Source organism: Eutrigla gurnardus (genome assembly GCF_963514095.1).
Source record: "Eutrigla gurnardus genome assembly, chromosome: 13".
Lineage (NCBI taxonomy): Eukaryota > Metazoa > Chordata > Actinopteri > Perciformes > Triglidae > Eutrigla > Eutrigla gurnardus.
The window spans coordinates 16,720,709-16,747,364 of record NC_139936.1 but is presented as its reverse complement, the minus strand read 5'-3'; the positions used below and the strand labels follow the sequence as shown (position 1 = coordinate 16,747,364).

The following is a 26,656-nucleotide window of genomic DNA, read 5'->3' as shown; positions in this document are numbered from 1 at the left end:
GATTTCCAAAGACTGGTATTTGTTCAGCCTGGCGTTCAATGAACTCCAATGCAAATCCATCCACATTTTGCCTCTTCTAGGGGGGCAGAGGACCTTTAATGGTTAGCAGGTTACTTAGAGTGGTCGACATCATCTGAATGCTCGGAAGCTGAAAATCAATTTGCAGCTCAGCAGTGTATGTGTGTGAGTGCCAAGTTGTTCTGGTCATAAATCTGAATTAAATAATATTAATACAAATGTATTCAAATAAATAGTAGTTAGTAAAAGTGTAATATGGCTTTAGGGGTGAAGTATATGATGGCCATTCCCGTGCTGTTATGTCCATAAGTTGTTGCTGCAATGTTTGGGTTGATATAATTTATTACACAGATTTACCACTGGAGAATTGATACTATAAATTATCCAAATATACCACATTAAGACTCAAGACCTCGAGGAACACCATAGAAATAGTCATGCTGTGATTTGTTATCTAAAACTTTTTACATTTTGAGATTTCTGCAAGACTTTGTGAGCGTTTTCTCTTCTGTGCTGAGAAAACCCTTATTGTCAATATATCTCTGAGAGTATATCACAGACAAACAGGGTCTCTCATGGTTGGTTGTAAAGCCGACTTGCCAAAGGGAAGCTGATCATTCAGCCGCTTTTGGCCACAACACTGCAGAGTACTGGCAGGCTGCTGAACATTAAATCCTGTGGTTTCTCTTCATTAAAAGGCCGTCGTGGATTCTGCTGTGGAACAAGTCGACTCTCGACGGTGTCGTATCGATGGTATTCTAACAAACACTGTTTTGACAGTGGACTAGTTTCTGACCAAATGAAGAATGTCATCGTTTATCTTGCCAAATACTCCTTAAACAAACAACTTTAAACAGGTCGTGAATGTGAAATTTAGTGCAGATCTATTTCTCCATGTCTCTGCAGATGGCGACGGCTGCTAACGGTGCTAACGATGCTAACGGTGCTAACAACAGCGTGGGCGCTACACCTCCACGACGATGACAAAAGACTCTTCTGTAGTTAAAAACTCTCTAGCGAGTGTTTCAAAGGGATCCCCTCATGAAAATCAAATGTCACTAATAGAAGTGAAAGTTCATGAGGTCAGTCGAGTCATTTCCACTATCATTGCCGCATCACATTCACACGGTATGAATCACATTGTTGTGATCTCAGACTGAGATATCAACGTGTCAAGAAGTCATATTTAGCAGTTGCGTTTCTTTGTAATTTTAATTAAATGTTTGGTTTCTTTGATGTGGTCCGCTGGTTGGATTCCTCCACTTTCTCACTCATGTGAGAACCGAAACAGCATGTGAGTTATGTGTTTTTCCTTCCCTCAGTTTGCACCCCCCTACCATCCAATACAATGGCAGATTTGCAAGTTTTTTCCCCTGAATATTACGCACCTCTCTTGGCTGTTTTTTTCCCTTCCTACAGTGGCCCTAATACACCATCATAATCCAGTGACAGGCGTATGTGTCAATAGATTTTTATTTTGAAAAATGCTTTCTATTGCAGAGGCAGAGGCCCTTTACAGCACAGACTCATTTCAATGTTCAAAGTCAAGCATATTTGTATTACATCTAACAAAGTATAATGTGCTCTCAGATCTCTAATGGTTACGTATCTCCAAATCACCATTCCCTGAGTGGTAATTTGGGCCGGGAACGCTAGACGGCCGCAACAGAATGTTTAATAATGTTCTTCTCAGCGAGCATTAGTTTGATGCATGAGAGTCAAGACGGCTGATTTGTAACAGCAGAGTTATCGTTTAGCCGAATGTTTTCTGTGACACCTCGGGCACACACCAAAGGGAGAGAGCATCCGAGTCGACAGGCATGGTTATAACATCAATATTCATAATGGTAATGTGAGACAAAAACACGGAGTAAATGAACTGCTAACGCGGCGTGCTTTTCAACCTGCCGGATGAGAAATGAAGGAGAAAATGAGGCAGCAAACTGCAAAAAAAAAAAAAAAGATTTGCAAATGAAGGGGGAGTCTGAGCAGATTCATGTGTGGATGTAGGTCCTACGTTTGGACTCAGGAACATTAAAGGGTTATTATTTTATGTGCACACTTATTACCTATTATTTAGGGGGTCATTTATAAAATGATGCTCCAAACTGCAGTAAATTATGTTCAACGCACATTCAAGCCAATGAATCATTGTGTTGGTGAGGCTCTTTCCTGGTGTTCAAGACACCATAGTCTTTCTCATACGGCTCCAGTTATATTCTGCTACCTGAAGTTCCTCAGATTGTCTATTTGTCCTCCAATCAGTAATAACAACATGGCTCTTTCAAAAGCAATGAATATGACTACATTTATTAGTGGAATATATTTGGAATTCATGAACGATTCTCTAAATATCAGCCGGGGAAGAAACAGCTGCACATCCCTCTTTCATTGAAGGCAAGATTTAAAAAAAAGAAAAAACAGAACTATTCATACTTCAAATAGATTTTAATTTGAAAGTGCCTTTCACAAACTCAAGGGCACTGAAGTGTAAAAAAGGGAATACAAATATTATGGTCTGTCAGAGGCTTCAAAATGTTTTTCTCTTACTACTGCGTTTACAGTACAACATTTTTAGCTTATTTTCTGTTTTCAACTCTCACAGTTTTGCATTTCATACACCAGGTTTTCAGCAGTGCAGTACAAAGCTTCAGGCTTTCACATTTTTTCAGGCAAGTCATTTCACATTTCCAAAAGTGCTTTACAACTAATTTTAAATTTCAGTATTCACAGCTTTTCTGCAGGAAATGCATCAACTAGTTGTTTGAATGCCAAAACAGGTTTTTCGATAAGACTTTCAGTTTTTGTGTGCCATGAAAACTGTTGGAGCTATTTGGTTGTTTGTTTGTTATTGATAATGTTTGATTAGTATAGTTTTATTTTGATTCAATTTGTGACATTATTTTCTATTATTAGTAATTTAAGGTAAATATTATTGGTTTGTTTCGCTAATTTAGTTTTTTGTTTTCTTTGTAAATTGGGTAGCACTGGGCACCGGAAATTATATAGGTATGAACGCAGGTGGAGGACCAGAATGCACCTGGGTGGGCACATGGTTTTTTACCAGCGCAAGAGAGGCAAACACGAAACAGGATTTGTTTATTTTATTGTTTTGCTTGCTTGTTTTTTGGGATAAATAAATCATCTAAAGGAAACCAAGAACTTTGAATGGACAGTGACTTCTTGCCTGCGTACGATTCACCCCCATGGTGCCGAAGTGGCCCTCTTTGATTTGATCAGTTAGAAGTTAAATTGATTTCTGGACAAACGGCCACTACAACAACAAATACTCTCTATGTGAGTATATAGTCATTACAGCCATTTTGATATTTCATATCAGGGTAAAAATGTGTCATTGATCAAATTAAATATGGTCCCATACTAGGATACAGCGAGTCAGCATGTACAATACCAGGGCCATAGACACTTAGATCAACCTTTATGTAAAGGCCATTTATTTAATTTTATATTTCAAAATGTATCAAATTGTAATTATTCTAAAAAAGCTGGCAAACAATACAAAACCAAAAATGGCACAAAAAGGCCAAAAAGAACAACAACAACAACAACAGACAAGTAGAATATTACATTTTTATTTTTGTCTTTGTCTTCTTTTGTTAAAAACAAAAAGGTAGACAAGGCACTTCATACTACAATGCATCGGAAAAAATTCCAGTATGACATTTTGTAGTTTTGTAAAAACCTCCAACATTCAGGATTTTGATAATGAATGTGATGACGGCTGATGTGTAACAATAGACAGCAATGCAGCACAAACAAGATATAAAAAATATCATTTGATCTGGTCCTTTAAGGAAGTAAACCAAACTTGACCATGAAATACTTTCAATCATCGTGTATATTATACAGTCAGGCTGAGAACATAAATATTTAAATAAAATTAAACTTGATTGGTCTCCACCATAACAACTTCATATACTTGTAGCAATCCCATGGTGCCATAGGCATTTTGTTCATTGCTTCTAACTCAGTGCAACCATTTGGAAGACAATAATTCCTGAGGACACACCAATATTATTTCACTGAATAAATAAAACAGTTCAATATTTTTCAGACTAACATCAGGTAACCAGATGTTGTCTCACTTGTAAATGTTAAATAGCAATCTTTGTAAAAGACGGCAAACACTGTAAATACTTCACTCAATGTTGAGCTGAAGGAAAATAATTCTTTCAGTCAGACAATTGGGATTCAATTAGTCTTTGAATTGAGTTTGAGGTCGAGCAGCCATGAAATGCTGGTTTGACCAAACAAGACCCTTTGTATCCCACATCAGCTGGTCAGAATATAATCATGCCCTTACTGAAGCGGAAGCAGGTCCACCAAAATACGTTTGTAATGTACGAGGTACGCTTGATTTGGCTGAATAGAGATACTATTCACCCAACGAAACCTCGCTAAATCCGTAAGATTCACAAGGTCCTACCAACAAGCACCTATTGCATTACTCATGTGTTCACTTTGAGGAAAACTCTTGAAGGAACCAAAGAACTAAAACCATAAGAAGTAGTCCTAACAATACATTTTTTCAAAAACAATAAACCTTTGAAAACAATGACCTCATTATTCCTCAATGCTGTAATGACCATTGAGAATAGCTTTTTCCTTGATGGTCTCAGCGGTTAACCTTTGACCCAACTCAAGCAATGCATCCAGCAGCTCATTCAAGTTTGCCTCTCTGCCCCTTTGCTCCATCCAAACACCTAGCAAATCGTGGATCTTGTCGTCGTAGGGAAGGCTCTCTTTGCTTTTTATCACATTGTCGACAATCCCAAGGTGACGGAAGAATTTCTTGTGTTGGCTGTAGTCCGCTGCCTCAAAATACTCAAAGCATTTCCTCAGAGACTCTTCACCTGCAAACGAAGACAAAGATTTCAAGCTCCCCGACCTCTCTCTTCTCTCAGGTATGTATCACCTGTGTAGTTACATAATGTATTGTGAACTTTAAGAACTGGCACATAATTAAGTAAACCTGACTTAAGCAGGGCTGCAACAACTAGAGTTTGGCAACATGAAAAACTGAGGCTGAATTAGTGCACTAGTGTTCACGCTGTTCCATGTGTAGGAGGCATCTAATGTTTGAGAGAAGGAATAAAAATAAAAACACTTTACCATTTGCAGGGACCAACTTGGGAAAATCACACACGTCTTCCTAAATGACAAGAGAAAACATCATTAATTCCCCCAAAAGTCTGTTGAAATGCTTCATGAGTCATAGAATGTAACCCCTGGTAAATAAATCTCTTATTCAGCTACTTGACGTAACCCAACATCTTGTGCTCCCTTGCTTGGATTGAAAAACATGTGTTTGCCAAATTGATTAATTGAAGAAATGCAGGCCAATATAGATAGATTTGTTAACAGGTGCAACAAAAAATGATGATGAATCTAATCATCTTCTGTAGTTTTAAAAACAGAAATCCCCTTTTATATTGGGATATTACTAGATAATCAACCATGTAGGAACATTTTCAGTGGTCTCCCTTCATTTAGCTGCCCCCCTTATTTAGGTTTTTTTAGTAAAATGAGGAGGTATTGTAAAGATAAGTCATCATTTCAACTTTTGGCCAATTATGATATTGTGTCATTGACTTACTGAGCAAAAATTGATATTTGAATAGTTCAACAGATATTCAAACTTGACTTTTGACAGCCCTACAGTGCTGACAGAGCCAACAGAGTTAACTTGAGAAGATAACGGGAGGGTGGGCGCTACGCTCCGCCCCAATCTGGAGAAGGAGCACAGTCAGACCAGTGGAATCAGTGAGCTGAGGTCTCTGAAGTTAAGCCAGCAAAGCAATAGAGACAAACGAGCAGTAAGCAGATGAGAAGAAAATAAGCACGGATGGAAAGCAGGAGTGGAAATGAGCTGGTGCTCTCACCCTCCTGTTGGGCTGCCTGGGGGCCACGGGGCCGGCTCGGGAGGCCGCGGGGCCGGCTTGGGGGGCCGCGGGGCCGGCTCGGGGGGCGGATGCAGGGAAGGCAGAGGAGCAGAGGCCAGTGAGACTGTGCTGGGAGTTACTGGCAGAGCTGCTGAGACTTTCACACAGGACTTTACACTCATCCTCCACACCGGCTGAGGATTTGGCTCTCACCAGTGGTCGGGGCAGGAAGCGACTCAAGAAGCTTGCCTTTCGGGTTTCTCCGTTGCCACTTCCAGTGAAATCCTTTATGTCCGTGTGAGGAACGAGTCATTTTAAAAACACTTTCATATTCATCAGTCTAATTTATCTTAGATTAGGGCTGCTGTATTCATCTTTTAAATAAAATCCATCCATAAAATGTGAGGACACTTTCAATCAGCTTATTGTAATGTGCTGCACTTGTTTTAAGTAATTGTAGAGTATATATAAAGTTATTATAAGTGACTCACCTGTCCAGCGTTCAGACCGTCATGTCGATCTCTCCCAGAGGCTGAAGAAAGGATGTGAGGAGGAGAGGATTACGCAACTTAAAGGAATTCCCCAAAGTGCACAAGCTGCTATTTGATTGTGCCAGTGTGTGACTGAAGTTTAATTTAATAGATCAATCACAACTGAATAACAGAATGGCAACCAGTGGAGACTGGGGAAAAACTACTATACTTGTCAACACCTGAAAGCAGTCAAGATCCATTACATAGACCGAACTGATATCTATGTTTTATTCTACAACAATTTATGCCAAGCAGGAAGTAATATACGCTATACCAGCTGCTGCTGCGTCATCATCAGCCAACAATCAGCATCATACCTGCCATTGACAGGCCAGTTCAGCAGGTTTCTGCACCCATACTGCTACAAAAACATGCAGCATGTTGGCAAGGCTGTGACGCAGTGACGTCACTGTTCATCACTTACTAAGAACTTACAAGACAAACTATGTGTGAATCAGTTTGTCCATTGTTTTGTTGGCATAGCACATATTTTAGAGTGTAATTCATCGGTGAGAACATGTAAATGAGAAGCCAGGCCTTGAAGAAAGTGAGAAGTGGATGAAAACTGCACGTAGACAACCGATTTGCAACAGTTTCACCTGAGGGAATCGATTACTGGATAAAGGAGAAACAGGCAATATATTCTGGGAGGTGTTTAAGTTAAGACACAAATTAAACAAAAAGAAAAAAAAGCATAGTTAAAGTATCTGGTTTGAAGGGGATAGTTTGGATATTCTGAAGTGGGAGTTGTATGAGGAACTGAATTACCTACAGTTTAAGTGCTTGAGCCATTCTTTAATGTTGAACATGTGTTGTGTTATACTGCATGCTATAACTTCCTTTGCCAGGTCTAAATTTCCAAACTGCACCTGCTGACGTAATTGTTCCATTCCATACATGCTGATTGTGGCAGGGCAGGTTTTGGGCTCCAGCCTATCCCTTTAAGATCTTAAAATTATTATTTTAAAATGTTTTCACTTTGGCTAGTCACTTTCCACTGATAGATACTTATGATATATGTTTTTGTATTTCATGGAAATAAGTTTTATTTACATACCTGTTGCTCTACGATGTCTCCAAATGACAATCGCACCAATTATTATAACAACAGCCAGCACACAAATCAGTGGCACAATCCAATCGGTGTATGCTGTTACAAAAAAAAAAAGCACATTTCACAACCATTAGCACCAAATTATCGGAATAATATATTTCATGTCACACTTATGACGTACTTTGTTTTTTTTCTGGTGTATGCACTTTTGGCGTCAGACCTTTTCAGAGAGAAAATATGGGAACATTTTTTCAAAATAATTCCAGTGATGACTGGAGTCTGAAGAATATTTCTCGAGCCTTTCAGGTGGCATTAGCTTCGTACCTGACGCAGGGACAGAGGTGGGCTGGATTTTCTTGCACTGTGTGTTGGCAGTAGGGGTGCAGTTCCGCACAGTCTCTTCACCTTCTGCACACCTAGTTTGGAGGCAAAAAAATTGATTGAAAACACGAAAAGGAATTACAATGAGCGAGGCTGTGAGAAATAAAAAAAGAAAAAAAGAAGGATTATTCTTCCATCACTCACTTCCAATGAACCAAGCATCAGCTGTGTTCTGTTCGTTTGCATCAAACTCACCTTGAACACCTCTTGCACACCTCACATGCTTGGTCAGGAGTACAAAACCATCCCGGCTTGCACCGACATTCAGCATTCTGCGTGTGAGTGCAAGGCCTCGCAATTTCCTTTTCTGAGAGAGCAACACGAAAAAGAGCTTGTTAAGTCTGAGTTTATGCTCGGAGCACTTTGAAAAGGTTGAATATTGATTTTTCTTCCACAGTCATTCCAATCGATGGTGTAAAGCCGTCAAACAGAATTACCTGAGTGACACTGCGTGCACGGTAAACAGTGCTGCAGTCCGTTGGAGTGCTCAGTGTAGGTCCCATCGTTGCATTCCACACAGCTCCCCCTCGTTCCTGCTGTGGTACATGCCGATATCATGTGCGTACCTAACACACAGCCATCAAATAACCACATCAAATGACCATTCAACTGAACCCGTCACTGTAGCTTTATAATAACCAATCACAATCAAGCTCAATCTGCTTCATAGCTTTAGTGATGGATCTCTGATTCACGCTGGTGACAGAACTTCCGTCCCATTGGACCAAATCAAGTGTGGCTCTGTTTCTTACCAGCGGGACAGTTCAAACAGCAGAAGTTGCCGGACCTGTACTCTGAGCTCCCACACGTTGGGGATGCCTCTGTACATTGGAGGAGCCAGATTCGTAAAAATAAAACCTATCAAGAAAAAAAAAGGAGGAATTTATAGGTTTTGTGTACGGTTGAAATGATCAAACTAATTAATTAGCAAATTGACAGGAAATTAATCAGACAATTTGAAGGTAGAATTACGACACGTTGCAGTTTAAATGTATCCGTTCAAAGTGTCATCACTTCATTTTGTTCTCTAAGCAGTTTGCGTGAAACATAATAAGCATATTCATTCTTGAGTTATGGCCAAAAACTTATTTAGCGATGTCACAGTGATTTTGACTTCTGAGCACCAAACTCTGATCGTTAATCCATAAATCCAGGTGGATGTTTGTGCCAGATATAGTGAAATTACAGGCGAGGTTACAGTCGATTTAAAATGGGCAATTCTCATTAACAAAATGTCATGCACGTTATAGACCAGACAAAAAATCAAGAAAAAGTTTTGCAAACTGACTGATAATAATAATTAGCTGCAGGCTAAAATTATTATAATCAAGTAATTGTTTAAAAGTGATTTATTTATTAAATGACTACTTTCACCTCCTCAAATGTAGTTACCATCATTATATGACATTTTACAGATTAAATGCCTAAAAATGCTTTAAATGCCTCAAATCAATTAAGAAAATAATCAGCATATTCATATATAATAATCATCTTTTTGTTTTTGAAAAGAAATTAGCTACACATCCCTTTTTATGAATGAATGAACTGACCATATTATTTGATTTTTAGATCACATTTGTGCTTTTCACAGACCAAAGTCTGAAATCTGTTGTAAACATCAGTTCCACTCACAGGAAACTTACAGAAGAAGTTACTGAAGAATACTTATCTAAAGTTCTGACACTCCACAAATACAAGAATATATTTTTTATCCCTTCATCGTTTTTAGAGGTTTGGCTAAGATGATGCAACTCATCATAAGATTACGCGGACCAATGAAATGCACTTCTCATCATCAGGCCACAAGCATGCCGGGCAGGTGGATGTGATGGGAGAAAGGGGATTTTCCTTTGACATGCTTTATATCTTCCAAGCACGATTGAGTACAGAATCGTGAAAACCTATGAATGACATCTTAAACATTTAGGTTTTTACAAGAAATGACACAAACACTTTAGTTCAGCTGAACACAAACTCAGTGTGTGGATAAAAAGTTTGTCAATACCTGAGGGAATGACCAAATAAGGCTATCATGCATGATCATATTCTGTCCACACCCATTATTTCACAACAGCATCAAGGATCACATGCAGGTGAATAATAGACACTCACCTACTTTGGTAGGTGGCTTTACGATTGAGTTTGTACTTCCTGTGCCTCAATTATTACGTAATGCCTTTATTAATAACTACGCTGGTTAGACCTTATTATAAATGACGGAGAGAATCCTCCAGACCTCCATTAAAAAACAACCGAATGTAACTTTATAGAATATAGAACTTCCACTACAATATTTAAGACATTTTCATGAAACTTGAAGAGACATTATTTAAATAGGCATCCGTATAATCCCCTAAAGGGCATTTCATTTGATATAAATTGTATCTTTTTAAACTGTCTTTACGCTAGCGGGTTAGGGTTAGGGTTAGTACAAATCTGATGTAATACGTATTACATCTGATTTGTTTGTCAGTACGCTGATACTTTATGTCAACAAAGCCGTTTGGCGGATTACTACCGCGCCGAATTGAACAGATCCATCCATTTTCTACCGCTTATCCTGTGAATTGAAGAGATATTTATATTAATTTAGAATATGGGTCCATTTCGAGGATCACTTCAAATGAACCCAACCTCTATTAAGAGTTCGGCGCAGCACAACCGGAAGACGGAGTTTAGTCCGGGCAAGTAAATGCTTCTTTTTTATGTTAAACATTCCCGATATGGGAACTTTTTAGCCGATATGTTGAAGGAGAAATGAGCCTGATACGAGGAATTTCGCACCTAGGCTCCGACAGAGATGAGCTTTGACAGGTAAACGTGACATTCTGCGAAGAGGCTTGCCGACACACGCACGCACGCGTACACCCACACAAACGCGCGCGACACACACACAAGCAGCACACAAACATACTTAATTCGAGAAAACGTCGGTATTCAGCGGACACAACAGAACGTTTAAGCAGCTGTGAGTGAACACAAACAACGGCAGAGAGTTAGCTTAAAGTTAGCTTAAAGTTTGGATGCGCTCCTGTGAATTTCACTTTCCTGCTCTCATCTGACTCTTTTGAAACACACTTACCAAGACAAATAGTTTCATTCTTTAGTGGAGACGTCGAAATCCAGTTTCTTGAATCATTAACTCCGAGCTGCCTTGACATCCGACCTTTCGCCTTCTCGCTCTTTTCCCTTATGCCCTAAAAGTTGCCCACAGCGCAGGTGTAAGGTGGTGGTGACGTCATCGGGCGGGGCCACAGCCAAGATCCCAGAGAGGCCACCGTCCCACAGCCATGGAAACTTTACTGAAGTAAAAAGTACTGAAGTAGCAACACCACGATGCAGACATACGGTGTAGTATTGACCCGTAATCAATCAAAATTAAAATGAATTATGCTGTTACAGTCTCCTGAAATACACAATGCACACATGAACACAGCGTGATTTGTATCTGTAAATCTGTAAGTGTTGCTTAGAAGATAGTATCATGGCTACAAGATCAGGGGCAATTGTTGATGACAGAACCAGTTGCCATCTGAAGCATTCAAGTCGTATTTTGTGCTTTCGACCTGTTAATTTGACCCAGTACTTTAACCCTTTTATCACCAGAATACAGTGTGGCCCCGGCTCATTTACAAATGCAAAGGAAATACAATAATAAAAACCTCTACTGCTGTTACAGACGTTGCATGTCACCGTGGATATGAGCATAAGTGCTTTGAATGAGGACGGATCCACTTGTGCCGCCGTGGTGTGAAGAATAGCAGTTCCAAGTGCCCCCCCCCCAGCAGGATCATGGGGGAACCATATTTGCACAAAACAAAACCCTCTCGTCGAAAAACTGTATGAAATCTGCCATCATCAACAGTTTTCAACAAACTTCATCCTCCTGTGTGCAGTTTAGCAATATCTAATGAGCAGTTTGCCTGCAGCACACAGATATGAACCCCAACGGGGAGGGGAGGGGGGGGCTCAACTGAAGTAGGATGTGGAATATTTGTTGATGCAGGCTGAAGAAGAAGACGAAGAAGGTGGGGTTAGAATATAGATGGACCCTCGATTTCAGGCCGTGCAGCTAACTAGGAGCTGGAGCTGAAATGGTGTTTTGAAGGCATGTTTGAGTGAAAGCTGTAGACCTAACGGACCTGATGGGTGACTCACACCAACATCTTGCCCTAAATTTGACCACACTTATGTTTTGGAAGGATTTCTGCGCCAACATGTGTTTTTGATGATAAGAGCAGGGAGGAGGCTGAAACGTCTGAGACACTTTCTCTGAGATAAGACATGGATTTTGCGTTCAGACTGTACAGCTTTTCTGTCGTGCCGAAGTCGAGATCAATTCTACACGGAAAATATGTTTCCTTCTCTTACAGGGTCTTCTCGTCAAGACGGACGGAGCGTTATCACTTCACTGCCTTTTAGGTGACATGAAATGTTTGCGCATTATAGTGAGTGGCAGATCTGATGGAGAATGCATGAGGAAGGAGGCTTATGGCAAAGAAATACTAAGGTGACTAAAACCTCATCCTAACTGGAAACAGGTAACACGCCAAATATGTGAAAATTTCGGCTTTTTGCGTATATTGGTGAACTGTCTCACGGCACATGGCTCAGCTATAGTTCACTGAAGCACAGAGCAGGTTAGGACGTCTTCATTGGTGAAAACGATAGAGCCCCCCCCCCCTGCATGGTAATAAAGGAGGGGCAAGCACTGCTCTTTCACTTCCTCACCTAATACATCCAGCCCTTTGAGGAATAATGAATAATTTGTGTCTGACATGCTCTCTCCACAAAAAAGTTCAAATAAGTGGTTGAAAATTCTTCAAAGTACCTTGACTTCTTTCCTCATTAAGATATTTTGAATATGCAAATATTGTCAATTTTAAAAGTTTAACTGCCAGACACAAAATGTGCTGGAAGTGTCTGAGTTCCATTTTGAACCATTTTAGAAGAAATGAAAGGATACAGCAGAGTGACCGATGTCAAATGGAATAAGATGCTTTATTGTCATTGGCATATTAAAACACAACAAAGTTTGGCAGCAGGCCACTCCACTTAGCAGCAAATATAAATACATTAAAAGGAAATAATATTTAATGACATCAGTTCTGAACAAATGGCTTATTCTCTCATTCAATGGCTGCCCGGGACATGAGGCGAATTAGTCCCAGCCTTAAATGACAATAACCTTGCTAGCCGCTTTGCTAATGTGACCAGTTAGAGGGAGAACATACAGTAATTCTATGGCCACGGTGCCTCGACCAAACAACCAATGTCCTCACGACTGTTATTCTTGCTGAACAGCGGTCCTTATTAACTTGTTTTATTTCTGATGTATTCAATTCAAACAGATTTAACTTAACTAAGTTGCAGGTTGTTGTTTTTTTTTTTTTTTTAACAAACAACTGCATTATGAAATACTGTCTTGTTAGACAGTTGATGAAAATAAAAAGGAGAATATGGTGTAGGGTTGGTCCTATTAGCATGCTGTTTGAGATTCAGCATGAATCATATGATGATGCTCTCACAGACAGACCAGGGGCTCAACAATTCTGAGGAAATTCCTACAAAATAATGTCGGGTGGGAATAGGCAGGCATTTTCTATGCTGTATTTTAATTGTTTTATTATGTTAAGTTACGTAATTGATGTTTTAAAATGAGAAATACAAAAAAAAAACAGGTAACAGTCAGGTGTAAGAAATCTGTATGAATATGTGTTTATTTATATTTTGTATAGATTTTTAGAAAGGTAAACATACTGTAATCCAAAAGGCAATGGCAGATTGCCCTGCTGACATTATTTGGACCATTCCAAGCTTCTGGGTGGGAAGCATCCTGCCGTAGAGAGACAGTCCCAAACGGAGCTGGCATGCTAGGTCCTGTAGACGCCTGGGAGGGAACAACTGAATGATCAAATATGACTTTGCTGCAAATGAGGCAGCACAAACATTGGTAGAGACATGTCCCTACATGCCCTTGCTTCTGTCTGATAAATGTCCTCATGTGACCGGACCTCTAGCCCGCTCCACACGGCTGCATGAGGGGGAGCGTACCTATGTTCCCCGGGTCCTATGTTCCCCAGGTCCTATGTTCCCCGGGTCCTATGTTCCCTGCTTTGTACCGGGGAACATAGGCATGACCCCGGAATAGGCCTAGCCTGTAGCTTAGTGCAAAAGAAATATGTGACGGTAGGCCTGCTGGCCACGTGGAAAGCCTACTGTGATGATTGAGATACAAGATACAACAATTTACAGCCTAATCTCTCCTCATCATATTCGGGTCACATGGCCTGTCTAATCTAATCTAATCTAATCTACCATACGCTAGGTAATTAGTTCATTATGGAAATGATGGTGGAAAAAAACCCAGCCCTTTCTAAATACTATTAGGACCCGTTAAGGAATTGCGGGGAAAAACGGGGAACATAGGACCTGGGGAACATAGGACCTGGGGAACATAGGACCCAGGGAACATAGGACCCAGGGGAACATAGGAGCCGGGGAACATAGGACCAGGGGAACATAGGAGCCGGGGAACATAGGACCCGGGGAACATAGGACCCGGGGAACATAGGACCCAGGGGAACATAGGACCCGGGGAACATAGGACCCAGGGGAACATAGGAGCCGGGGAACATAGGAGCCGGGGAACATAGGACCCAGGGAACATAGGACCCAGGGAACATAGGACCCGGGGAACATAGGACCCGGGGAACATAGAGATGACCCCGTATGAGGCTTGTGGCTCGAGGCTACATTAGCCGCTACTAGCCAAAAGAAGCTGTATCTCTGACCAAAGCGTTGCCGACTGAAAATGAACGGTTGTCTCCACTGCACACGGGGAAAAACAACTCCCGTTTAGACAAATTGCGATCTTTCAACTGTACATTTATTTCCAAAAAGGCTGCATATACATTTTGCAAATTCTACTGTACAGAAAACATCCAAAATGTCCATAATTCTAGATACAATATATACCACAAAGCTGCCTTGCATTACCAAACATAGATGTTCAGCACTAGAAAAGCTCTGCAGCCTATTCAATATTATAATCTTAAATACTTTTTCAACTAATACCTTGAAATGTATGTCAGTATGGTTAATTGTTTTTCTTTTCTTTTTTTTCCATCCGCATCTGTACCTTACAACATTCACCATTTACAGTAGTTAAACAAGGCACAAGAATAGTGATATGAAGCCGAAGGCCATGCGTAAAGCAAAAAACAAAAACAAAAAGAGCACGGGGCCGACCAACTCAGGTGACAGAAAATGATGGACGCTACAGTGAACTTTATTTCAAGAAACAGTGTTAGTCTGACACCAAAGCGTTGTACGTAGTGGCAATACATTTGTGTGTATGAGCTCGTTTTTTTAGAAATTAGATATTCATGAGACGCAGCGGACGGAGCTGAAACACAACCAGAATGAAAGTGCTTGTTGGGTGTGATGTTCTCTCTCACGAACACTGATGCCAGGTCAGCAGCCCAAGGCCTCAAACTGCGACGCTCCACGTTCATGGCTGGTCTCAGTTTTGAATGTTTAAATTCCCACTTGTAACATGTAGGGATGCATGATATACCGCTACTAGTTATTGATATTTACCTGCCTCTCATGTCCGAAACTCCACATTTTCTATTTTAAAGAGAAGTTCATAGGGCGTCCTTAATGACATGCAGACACTCTTTTCTAAATAAACATTTGTGTTCCCAGGATACTACTTGGTTTACATAAATTATGTCATGTTACATAACTTAACTTCCATACCTAACTTAAAATAAGTGCAATGCTGATTTTGGTTTCACACTGGACACGAACACTGGTGTCCTGGGTAAAAGTACTCCCCATATGGACGTAATTGCTCTTCGTACAATGTCATGTGACTTCCTCCTCCACTCCGACCATAACTCCGACCGTGCAAAGCGTCACAGTTTGAGGGCTTACAGACCGAGTGAGAACGGGTTGGATGGGGGTCGTACTGCGTAATGCTCCCGATGCAACATAAGCCACCGCTAAGCATTACAAAAGCCCACATTTCCATTTTTTTAACACTCTTTGCTCGCAGGAATGAAGAGGAGAATCCATCTAGTCACAATTAGGGAAACGATTATATCCAAGAACCTTTCACATTCTTCCAATATCAGATTAAATGATATAAACGATTAGAAATGATTAGAAATACAGAGAGGTGATGCAGAGAGAGTACTTTATCATGGCAGGATGAAACCATTCACATGTTAGGTCAGATATATTCAGCGAAAAGTCACCATATCATCCCTGATATTGGACACGTTCAAAATACATACAGCGCTCTTATCTTGAAAATAGCCAACGATTACAAATAGAAATGCTGACAAATTGGGTTTATGGACAAGGAATTGTGTGTTGAATTCAGATTAACTACGTCAATTCAGTGGTTTTCTTATCTTTACTTAAGGAGGAGTCACTGTGAAACAGTAAATCAAATGGCATCACGTCATCCAGTATCCATAATGATATTATTTGGGTTTATTTGTTTTAATTAAGGATCTACAAGACCAAAGTGGAGCCAAATGCAGAAGTATACCATCGTTGCAAAGTACCTGGCTTCAAGGGGAGGAAAAATAAATAAAAAGGTGTGATAATATTCTGAGAAAAAGACTCTATTTTCATTTAAGTCTTTACAAGTGAAAAAAACATGAAAAGAAAAAACTATTCTCTGGGAATTAATTTGTGAGAAAAAAAAACAACCCAAAACCATGATAATGCCAGCCACTGTCTGATGGTAAGGACGGCCTCTGAAGGTCCTAACAGCACTTTCTTTCATGGTGTTGCATTATACTTCATCCTCATGTTAGAGCTGCTGTTATTTGAATGTATTATCTGATAAATCCTGAAGATAGTTCTGATGAGGCAAAGGTGCTTTCTGTGTTCTTTTATGAACATGATGATACATTTTTTTACTCAGTTTTAATATTGTCAAGTCGGCAAACAAGCGGAAATGTTGGGCGTGTGACCGAATTACTGGTTGAAATCTGTGTGTTGGATTTTCCAGAGTAATCGGGACGCGACATGTTGTTGTTAATTATTTTCAATGTGATCTCTCTGAGCACCACAAGTAAGGATCCGATCAGAGGCCGATATCTCATGCCATGTTTCTACGGTAGCCCAGAAGGGACAAACCAAACACTGGCTCTAGAGAGAGCCTTTTTCCTCTTTTTTATGCGATGTGATGGTGCACTCTAATTCTCCGACAGCGTGGGTCGCGAGCCGCCTTCTGACATCCGTAATTCAATTCCCACACACGGTTTCACAGGGTTTCTTAAACTATAATAGATTCTGTTTGATTCGTGGCATCATTCTTTATTATGAAGGTCATACGACTACCACGGCGGTCGACACGAAATGTCACTTTGTGGATGTCGAGCCTCACGAAAAAATGTTTTTCTTTATCTCTCATTCTGATGTTTGTTTAGTTGGATTTCAACCGACATGCAAACCGCACGTTGTATCTCAATATCACAATTCCTTTTTTTGTTGTACAATCTGCATGCACATGACCTCTGTAGCCGTGAAATGGCAATGAGTGCGTCTGCATGTGTGTCGGGTGTGTGTGTGTGTGTGGAGTGGGGGGGTGGGGGTGTCAGGGTCTGATATGAGTCGTGTGTGACGGGTGCCGATGGTGGGAATCGGGTGATAAGAAGCGGCGATGCGCTCCCTGCCGGGCCAGGAAATTATGTCTCACCACTTCCTGCCTCCATATCTCTTGGTGGGGAAACTGTAATGAAGTGTAATGCCACGGTTAGAAATCTCCCTCTGCCACATTAAGCCACAACCATTTCCCCCCCGTAGCCTAGAACACTGACAGGGCTGCCCTTCCAGATTAGACCTGGGCTGATATTATATCGTGTTTTTAAACTATATTTTTTTCGTAGAAGAGATCGTACAACACTGGTTTGTCAGTCAGAAGCGCTAAACTTCCTATAGACTTTCTTTTTTTTTTCTTTAAAGAGATGAACATGGGATTTCAAGATACTTGGCTTTGAAGGTTCACAATCACAACATTTAAGCAATCGGCAGCTTCCTTTGAAAAATATAATATCGGACGTCAAAAAAGTTGCTTCTTAGTCCTCGTTTATTCTTCGACACAGGGATGTGGGGGGGGGGGCATGAGAAAGTAGATCCAAACTATTACGGGACCTGTTGTATCACCTTATCTGTGTTATTTCCGTGTGGGCTGCTGGGAAAGCTGCAAAAAAAAAAAAAAAAAAAAAAAAAGAGCTCCCATCCCACTCTCCCTCTGAGCTGCAAAAAAAGGAATATACAGAGGGGAGGAAAAACAAACAAACACAACAACGATACATTAAGAAATAACTTAAAATGGACTTGAAAGGCAGAAAAAGATTTACAGTCCATCCTCAGACGGACTCTTTAAAGAGAGTTGTAGATCCACAGCAGGTTACCGGCTCACCTCCATCTGTTGGAATCGGTCGGCGTGTTGACTGCTGGCATGCCACCCACGACCTCGTGACCTTTCCAGCACACCGCCGCGGCGTGTCGTCCATCGCTCGGCTGTGCGCGTTACACACGCCTTTAGTTTGTCGGTTTTTCCCTCGCTCTCTCTTCCTCTCAGCCTGTGTGTTCAGGAGCAGAGTCCTCCGGCGGCGTCTGATGAGTCAGTTTGTCCGTTCCACACACGCCGCCCGCCTCTACGTGATTGAAGTCAGACTCCGGCTCGTCCTGGTCCTTGGGGGAGCTTTTGGAGTGGATCTTGCCAATCTCCTCGAGGGCGCTGGCGAGGGAGTCGAGGTCAGCGGTGTCCTGGTGGCGAGCCTCCCACAGGCTCAGTATGACCGCCGACGGACTCCGCCGCTTCGCAAAGTAGCCCAGGTTTCTGTGGAGGAGCACACAAAGCCGGATTAATGAGCTGCAGAGGACGAGGTCGCTCTCAGGGACGCAGCGCGGAGAAAACCGCTCAATACCGGCGTCAGGCCGGGACTGTGTTTGTGTTGGAAGGGATGGGAGTCAAACTGAGTCTGTACATAATACAACAATCATGTCAATTCCTCTGGACAAGAGTGTTATTGATCGATGCACAGAAAACAAGGTGAGTAGTTGTGAAAGGACAAGGCTCGTGTTATAATATATTTTGGTTTCTGACAAGAAATCCCTTTTAACGTAAGAAATAAGTACGTCTCTACACACAGAAACACAATGTCATTTAACTGAAAACATTCTGTATTTTCTTTCTTCCCATAAAACAATAAGACATATCAGTAGATTTACAGATGCATTTTGCCTTTCAATATAACATAACTTTAGATTACACTAATATTATGTTTTTGATGGGTTATATTGTATTTGTACAGATTGTTAAATGCAATTTTAAATCAGATGCAAGGCTCATCTGATAAAGACAGTTCAGCTGCAGTAGTAAAACATGTACAAATAAAAACAGGCTTCCTGTTGTTTCCTATCCAAATTAACTTTATATATTGTCTTATTCTTTTATTTTTTGCTCTCTGCCCTCAAGAACATGACAATCGATGGAAGAACAACAACATGGAGGAGGTTCAGGCTCGACAGAGGTCTCGCATCTCCTCAGCGAGTCGAGTGACCCGCGGCTGGATCATGATGGACACTGCTTTCAGACTTGGCAGCCAGGTATCTGTGTGTGTGTGTGTGTGTGTGTGTGTTAGCATCATCCACACCCTCGGAGCACATTCTCCTCCGCTATCAGCCGGGAGCAGACTCCTCCATTACCTGACAGAGCAGACGTGTTGGTCGTCCTGAAGAACCGCTAAGGTGAACGTCGGACGTTTGCAACTGTCCGTTCAGCGCTGAAAACTATCTGCATTCATTGGATTTTCTGCATTTAGTGTCTTTGTACTTTTTGTTGGAGCTGCAGTGGTCATCTGGTAATCTATAGGTGTCTATTTTTATGTTGTAAAGTGGCTTTGAGTGTGTAAAAATGCCACGGAGTTGAAAAACAAAACTGAAGATTTGTACCCTTATGTGTTATGTAATTTACTTTGTATGTATGTAAAATACATGTATATATATATATGTAAAATGTGTAAAAAAACAACAACATAGACTCACTCTAAACATGCGTCCTAAATCAATATGAACAAATATTTGTCCTTGGGTCCCCTTCACTTGACTGTGATGAAATTGACTTATTATATCTGTCTGCAACTGAAAATGGAGTCAACACAAATTGTCTTTGTGCAGTAAACAAAACCATCTGCTTTTATGTGTAGTTACAACAAAAAGGTATGACCTTATAAGACTATCAAAATAGGGAGAATACATTACCATCACAAATGATGAGTAATAACTCACAAACACAGTCTGGTTTGGATTTAATTATCAGGTGCTGCCAAAATGACAGCAAAGAGAGTTTGTTGTGCCACTACAACGACCGTATGTGTCGTGTAGCTCCGCCTCCAGGTGGGGGCAGTGTTTCACTGCAGCTCCTCGATGCTTTCCAAGTTGGAATAGAAACAACAAGCAGCATGAAAGGCTGCAGCCATTGGTCACATCGGGGCTCGTTTCAAAGCCGCCCCAACTTGGAGAGGAAAAGCTTATCTGGATAATTTGGAATCCCGAAGGACTCCAAGCGGTTCATGAATCGTGCACTTAACAGGAGATTACAGCTGCCACAGGATCGCACCGGGCAAAGACAACAACTGGATCGGGTAAATGTGCGTTTCTCATCATACATTCTCATTTGATAAAAGAAAAAAAACCCAGAAAGGTTAGAGATACACGTGATGTGACACACAATCCCTTATAAGGATATGGTGTAATAAAGCACAAAGCATAAGCATTCAACAAACACTATGTGCTACTAGAATTACTGTCTCATGAACATGAAGAACTAAAGGCAGCTTCACATAAAGAGAAATCAACCAGGTTGACAGCACTCGCAGTAAGTCATGGTTACGGACGGTCTCAGAGAGGATGCACATCGTGTCGCTCACCGGTCTAAGTGGAGCTTCTGGGCTAAGAGCTGCCAGTCCTTTCCCTTGGCGTTGGCAGTGTCGAAGGTGGCGCAGATCCTCTGGCGGATGGACGAGGGGATTTTGAAGGCCTTTGGCCCCGTCTGGGACGTGATGGTGCAGTCTGTCTGCATAAAAAATGGAACCGGCTCCTTTTCAGTCTGGGAGGGACAGAACAGAGACAGGCTAGGATCAGGTAGCATTTGAAAACATCAATGTTCAGCCTCTCGTTCATGAGGAGATGTGTGTGTGTGTTTGGGAAGGGGGATCACTACGAGGTCTGTGTATTATCTGAAATAACAGGACTGTGATAGATATCCCACTGTATCCGGCTTGAGGCACATCCAACTGCACACACACTCCTAGAAAGCTCAAGAATATATGGCGCCTCCTTAAAGTTTAATTTTGATTTCATTTTACAGTCAGAAAAAAGAAAACTGGCCACAGCAGGCTGGAAATGAACAAGTGTATCGATAAAACATCAGGTCTCTGATAGGAGGCTGTAACATTTTCCTTAATGGCACCTGACTGGATCTCACTCCTCATGTTTACATAATGGAAAATACGAAACACAAAAATGTGTGCTTTGGTGGAGACTGTACGGCTCATGTTGTTGTCGAGGACTTCTGGGACTGCTGTGTTGTTGCTCTGTATGAAAATGATATTGATCTGACTCGGTGACCCGCAGCGCAAAGCACAGTGTGGACTCCCCTCCTCAAAATGCTGGTACGCTGTGATTTGAATTCCGCTCACAGCTCCTATAAACACTTTTATTTATGCCTCACAATCTGCCAAACCCCCAAACTAATCACGAAGGTCGGATTAAAAAACATAAAAAAAAAAAAAGTTAATTGCAAATAATATTTCACTTGCATCTGATTGCTGCGAGAGTGCCGGCTGCCTTGAAGTATGAAAAGCACGTTCTGTGACCGGCATTTGGGTAAAAAAAAAAAAAAAAAAAAAAAAATCAATGAGCAACTCCTCTCTCTTCTGGCTTTACAACCACTGTCAAGGTGCTCTTGAGTGAGGATTTCTAGCTTCTGGCTGCTCCAGTGGAGCTGCTCAGCGGCTGACAGGAAGCATGCTGTTACGCCGGGCGGCTCCCAGGTGTTAATGCATGTGAATGCGATGCAGGCTATTTGCTGGGAGAACACGGCTCCCTGGGCGAATAAAGGTTAAAAAGATATGCGCGGTAAATGCGGCGAGCAGCTGGATCTCTGTTGTCTGTGTTCAGCATAAAGCTGTGAAGGAAGAAAGGAAGTGTCTCCCTCGCTCTATTAATATACGAGGCCAGCTCAGGAGCTCAGGAGGGCCGGCCCCTGCAGTCAGTGGACAAACTCCACGAAGGTTATCTAAAGGTTGAGTGAGAAAGTGAGACACCACCCCCCCCCATCCCTCTCTCCCCTCGCCCCCGCCCTCACCTCAGCCACAGTCGTGTAGACCTGCAGAATCTGCTCGTGACCTTTGACCTGGCGCACACTGATTTTGCAGGAGAGCTGGGCGGTGGCGGGGCTGTATCTCTCCAGGGAGAAGGCACAGTGCAGGGGCTGCTGGTTGCTGCACCACACTTGGGGGAAGGAGAACTCCTGAGGAGGCAGAAGCAAAGGAGGGGACATCAGAAACCAGCATTTTAGCTCTAAACATTCAAAAAATGAACTTACATCATCATGCAAGAGAAATATCTACTAGCTATGCATTAGACCAGAATACAGGAAATGACATATGTAGTGTTAAAAATGTTCCCGGGGAAGGACTCTTAGCCTTCATTTATGTTATTCATTAACTTGAATGTTGCTGTTCTGCTTTGTCTTGTTTTGTTTTCCTCTGTAAAGCATCTTTGAGTTGTCAAAAGCAATAAAAGATAACATATATCATTATTATTTGGTAAAGATTTAATGTTTTATTTTTTTAGTTAAAGGGATATTGTCTGGCAATATCTGAATTTGCACATTGATATTTTTCATATTTTGTCTTTTTACGTTCATGTAATTTTTTCACGAAATACTTTCTTACTCTTACTCGAGTAACTATTTGGATGACTACTTGTTATTTCTACTTGAGTATTCTAAAGGAACAATACTCTTAGAACAATTTTTTTTACACATTGCACCTTTAAATCTATACCGTATGTTCTAAATGAGACGACTCAGCTCGCCGTTCTCCACATGCACAGCTACTTAAACACTTCAGCAAGATGAAAACGGGACACGTTGGCTTTGAAGTCTCAGTGATTTCATGGCCTGATATTTAAGCGTGGAAATAAGTATTGTTAGGAAGAGGAGGAAGAAAAATCCATTTCACAAATACAGCCTGATTCCCTCAGTACAGTACGTCTGATAGCAGCAGCGGCTTTCAGGCTAAGTAGTGGGAGTCGAGTGTATGTGGAAATACAGGGAACCGGGGGAAAGACTGCCTTTGAAGTATAATTAATTTCCAGAGAACGGGAAAAAAACGTCCTTGACCTCTGCGAGACTTCGTCTCCGTCGTATTAAAAGTGACTTGTAAACGATTCTCTGTGAAGACCGCGGCGTGAAAAGAGGCGCCCGGCGTGCCTACTGATGACTTAACCCTTTGCCCAGTGCAGCTCAGAATGGGGGGGGGGGGGGGGGGGGGGTGATGGACGTGGAAAGCCTGGGTGCTCTTAAGCACTAAAAGCCGACTTGATGTATGGCACAACCCTCTGCTATTATTCTGCACCTGCTACACCGGAGCAGGTTGGCGGTGCCTGCCTGCCATCCTCGGTCCCTCATAAATAAGGCTGTGTGTGTGTGTGTGTGTGTGTGTGGGTGGGGGGTGGGGGGGGGGACCTGCATTCAGGTCTTTGAGCTACGACGGCGTACGGCGGGGACACAGCTCAGCTGCTCTGGCGAGCGGCAACAACGAGGCACAAAACAGCATTCACTGTCTGCCGCGGTGCGTTCACTGGCTTTCGTCCAATAACTGTTTGCAAAGCGAAACAAACACAAAGCTTTTAATCTCAAATCATGTCCATCTTTATGGTCCTCCAGAGCCGAGGCGTCAAACTCATTTCGGTTCGTGGAGCCACGCGGCGGCCATGTTTGTTCAAACGGGCCACACTGTTGAAGAATAACCTCCTCAGGCTTCCCTTTATTCGAACGTAACGAAGCACAATTTGAACAATCTGCTTACACAACAGTTGATGAGCGGCCTGAGATGCCTCGCCGATCTCTCATCTACGACTAAAACCAGCCGACAGATCACAGCGTTAAAATGAACCGCCGCTTCTTATACCATCTTCTTTGTGTAGCATAGATGTGCTAACGCTAGCTAATGATGCCTATGGAGCAGAGGGCTCCATGTTGTTTATAAATGATCCATCGAAGATAAATGTGTCTATTTGCCTGTTGGTACTGAAAAGGGTTGATGCTTTTGGCGTGGCATCGCCGTAGTTACCTGACATGTGGTAAAGGGTTTGATGCTCCACAGGAACTGGGGGACGTCTTGGATGGACACCTGGAGGCTGAAGGTGTTCGCTCGGAAAGGCAACATCTTTGGCTCCTCGAGGAGCCGGCCCCCTCTGGTCCTCTCCGTAGCCACCACTCCCTGGAGGGCAAAGGTCAAGGAGGGGAACAGGGGGCAAGAGGAAGGAAGGAGAAGGAAAGGGGTGGGAAAGAAAAAACAAGAGGGGGAGAAAAGAGAAATGAGTGTTAGGGAAGATGCGCTACCTTTGCATATCAGCACAAACACCTGTTGCAAATCCTTTCCTCTGTCACTTCTGCTAATTGACTCATCACAAATAGTAACACAGAACCTGGCGGCCGTCAGAGTCTCCCCCGAACACATCACAGGAGCACCGCGCTCACATTAGCATCACGTCTGCAGCCTGAACGTGACAGATTGAAGGTTCGGATTTAAAGCCGGGGAAACGCATGCATCGTGGGAGGGGAGGGGAGGGGGGGGCAAGCGTCCATCTCAAATTGAATTTGTGATGATGAAAGAGCACGTTGATTGTCGCTTGCAGGTATTCATCTGTCATCATTGTTCAGTGTCCCAGTGGGATGGTTCTGCGCCTGGCCCGTCTATCGTTAGCCATCTCAATCACAAAGGGAGAAGACGGGGAACAGAGCTGTGGGTGTCAGTACGTGTGTGTGTGTGTGTGTGTGTGTGTGTGTGTGTGTGTGTGTGAGAATGTGTCTGTGCGCTGGTGGCATATTGCATTTCGTTATTGCTCTAGGCATAAAAACAATGAACTTTTTGGCAAAAATGCAGAAGCAAGATGTTTGCATGAAAACCAAAAATGGCAGCAGGGAAACCGAAAAACGCTGCTCCTCTCTGTTTTCCCCAAAAACGCTGAGCAGCTGGACGGCATTGGACGTCTTGTTTTTTTTGTGAACAACTTTTTATTGTTTTTGGCGTTGGACGTTTTAATTTTTCGGTGAAGCATGTTTCCAGCTTGGATCTGTGACGGCGTTCCCTTTTTTGAACTCGAAGCTGTCAAGACGCCGTGATTGAAGTTTTGCGGAGACCGCGATTGTTGCCGATCGGCCGTTTGACGCGTCACACACACGACTGATGTTTTACAGCGGAGGGAGTGTTGCAATATCAGCCAAGAAGGAGAAACACAGGCAGAAGAATCGGAAAAGTTGCTGGAGTTATTTCGGGAGTCTGGGTTTCCAAAAGTCAAAGTTCTGGTAATTTTCCACAGAGGCAGCGTTACATGTCTCTTGACGTGGCTTTTTTTGTTCTTCTTCAGAAAGCTTTTGGCAAAACTCGTGACTTTTTGGGGCAGATCTCTTTTGCCCCAAAATGCAAGTTAGAGCATTTCAAAGTCTTGGATTTTGTATTGAATCATCACTATAAAAGATGAGCAATTGTATAAGAAAATATTTCTCCCGAACTGCATTTTTTGTAATAAAAATCCAATCATCCTCTTTAAACATCTGGAAAATTCATATTCAAAACAATAGAGTTAATTGTTTATGAGACGTGCTTTTAGGGAAAAAAACTTTGTGGTTGGAGCAACTGATTTGGGTCCAGCTTTTGTGGTTTTGGTAATTAGCTGCTAAAATGATTGAATACACTGAGGAGCGAAACCAAAGGATCCTGTGGCTTTTTTGCAGCCGCTAGACCCGCACGACTTAGACAAAAAGAAACTGTGGAATTCCCAAAGCAGTATGGGACGCACCCCCAAAGGCGCCGCCAACCAAACAGCGTCTCGGTGCTTCTGCGCTATTAGCACTTGTTTTAACGAGTTAATACACAGACGTTTAAAGCAAAGTTTGCCCTTTTAAATGCGAGTTAGCCTCAATGCAAAAACAATTTAGAAAGATCAGCGCTCACAGCAACACAGTTATAGTGAAATTATTAGCGTCTCCAGAGAGTTGGTGGTAACAGAAGCACGCCCAGGCTTCCCAGTGGTCATGGTCACATTAAATCTCCAATATGGCTTCTCACTTGTCTTCAACTGTCATTTTAATGGTGTTTTGACGACTATGGTGAAGGTCCGTTCACGATCTCCAGGAGATATTTCTTGGAAAACGCTGTTAAAAAGCAGTTGAGATGTAACATGATACAATCTGGGTTGCTTGTTGAGCACATTTGTACATTTCAGTTTACCAGATATGCCTTCCTGTTCAGCCACGTGTATATCACTATTCAGAGCCGCCTGTCATGTCAGATATGATCACATTAAAACTAATATACATGTAAACCGACAAGAGGCCCCAGCGTTTCTGTTGATGAACATTTAAAATAGCATTTAACTTTGAAATGGGAACTTACAGATGGCTATAACGCTTCAGGGACCAGCTACGAGCTACCAGCTAC

The 26,656-nt window shown here is 42.0% G+C and overlaps 2 protein-coding genes across 5 annotated transcripts in view; both read right to left on the bottom strand.

Moving 5' to 3' along the window:
• Positions 1 to 3,595: 3,595 nt before the first annotated feature.
• Positions 3,596 to 26,656, bottom strand: part of hdr (hematopoietic death receptor) — a 119,761-nt gene continuing 96,700 nt past the window's right edge. The window contains exons 2-12 of one of the 3 annotated variants that reach the window (XM_084024639.1): positions 10,972 to 11,053; positions 8,642 to 8,747; positions 8,327 to 8,455; positions 8,085 to 8,196; positions 7,833 to 7,924; positions 7,690 to 7,728; positions 7,512 to 7,604; positions 6,413 to 6,453; positions 5,922 to 6,206; positions 5,152 to 5,191; positions 3,596 to 4,892 (exon numbers count right to left, since the gene is read on the bottom strand). In XM_084024639.1, the coding sequence (XP_083880765.1) occupies positions 4,603 to 4,892; positions 5,152 to 5,191; positions 5,922 to 6,206; positions 6,413 to 6,453; positions 7,512 to 7,604; positions 7,690 to 7,728; positions 7,833 to 7,924; positions 8,085 to 8,196; positions 8,327 to 8,455; positions 8,642 to 8,747; positions 10,972 to 10,989 (1,245 nt within the window). In that variant the 5' untranslated portion in view covers positions 10,990 to 11,053 and the 3' untranslated portion in view covers positions 3,596 to 4,602. Of the gene's footprint in view, positions 4,893 to 5,151; positions 5,192 to 5,921; positions 6,207 to 6,412; positions 6,454 to 7,511; positions 7,605 to 7,689; positions 7,729 to 7,832; positions 7,925 to 8,084; positions 8,197 to 8,326; positions 8,456 to 8,641; positions 8,748 to 10,971; positions 11,098 to 26,656 lie in introns of those variants that run through there. The other 2 variants (XM_084024641.1, XM_084024640.1) reach the window with 2 other exon arrangements.
• unc5db (unc-5 netrin receptor Db) overlaps positions 14,762 to 26,656 on the bottom strand; it is a 135,465-nt gene continuing 123,570 nt past the window's right edge. For both annotated transcript variants that reach the window (XM_084024635.1, XM_084024636.1), the window contains 4 exons: positions 24,284 to 24,433; positions 22,291 to 22,455; positions 20,852 to 21,030; positions 14,762 to 18,759 (listed from right to left, as the gene is read on the bottom strand). In XM_084024635.1, coding sequence (XP_083880761.1) covers positions 18,495 to 18,759; positions 20,852 to 21,030; positions 22,291 to 22,455; positions 24,284 to 24,433 — 759 coding nt within the window. In that variant the 3' untranslated portion in view covers positions 14,762 to 18,494. The remainder of the gene's footprint in view (positions 18,760 to 20,851; positions 21,031 to 22,290; positions 22,456 to 24,283; positions 24,434 to 26,656) is intronic.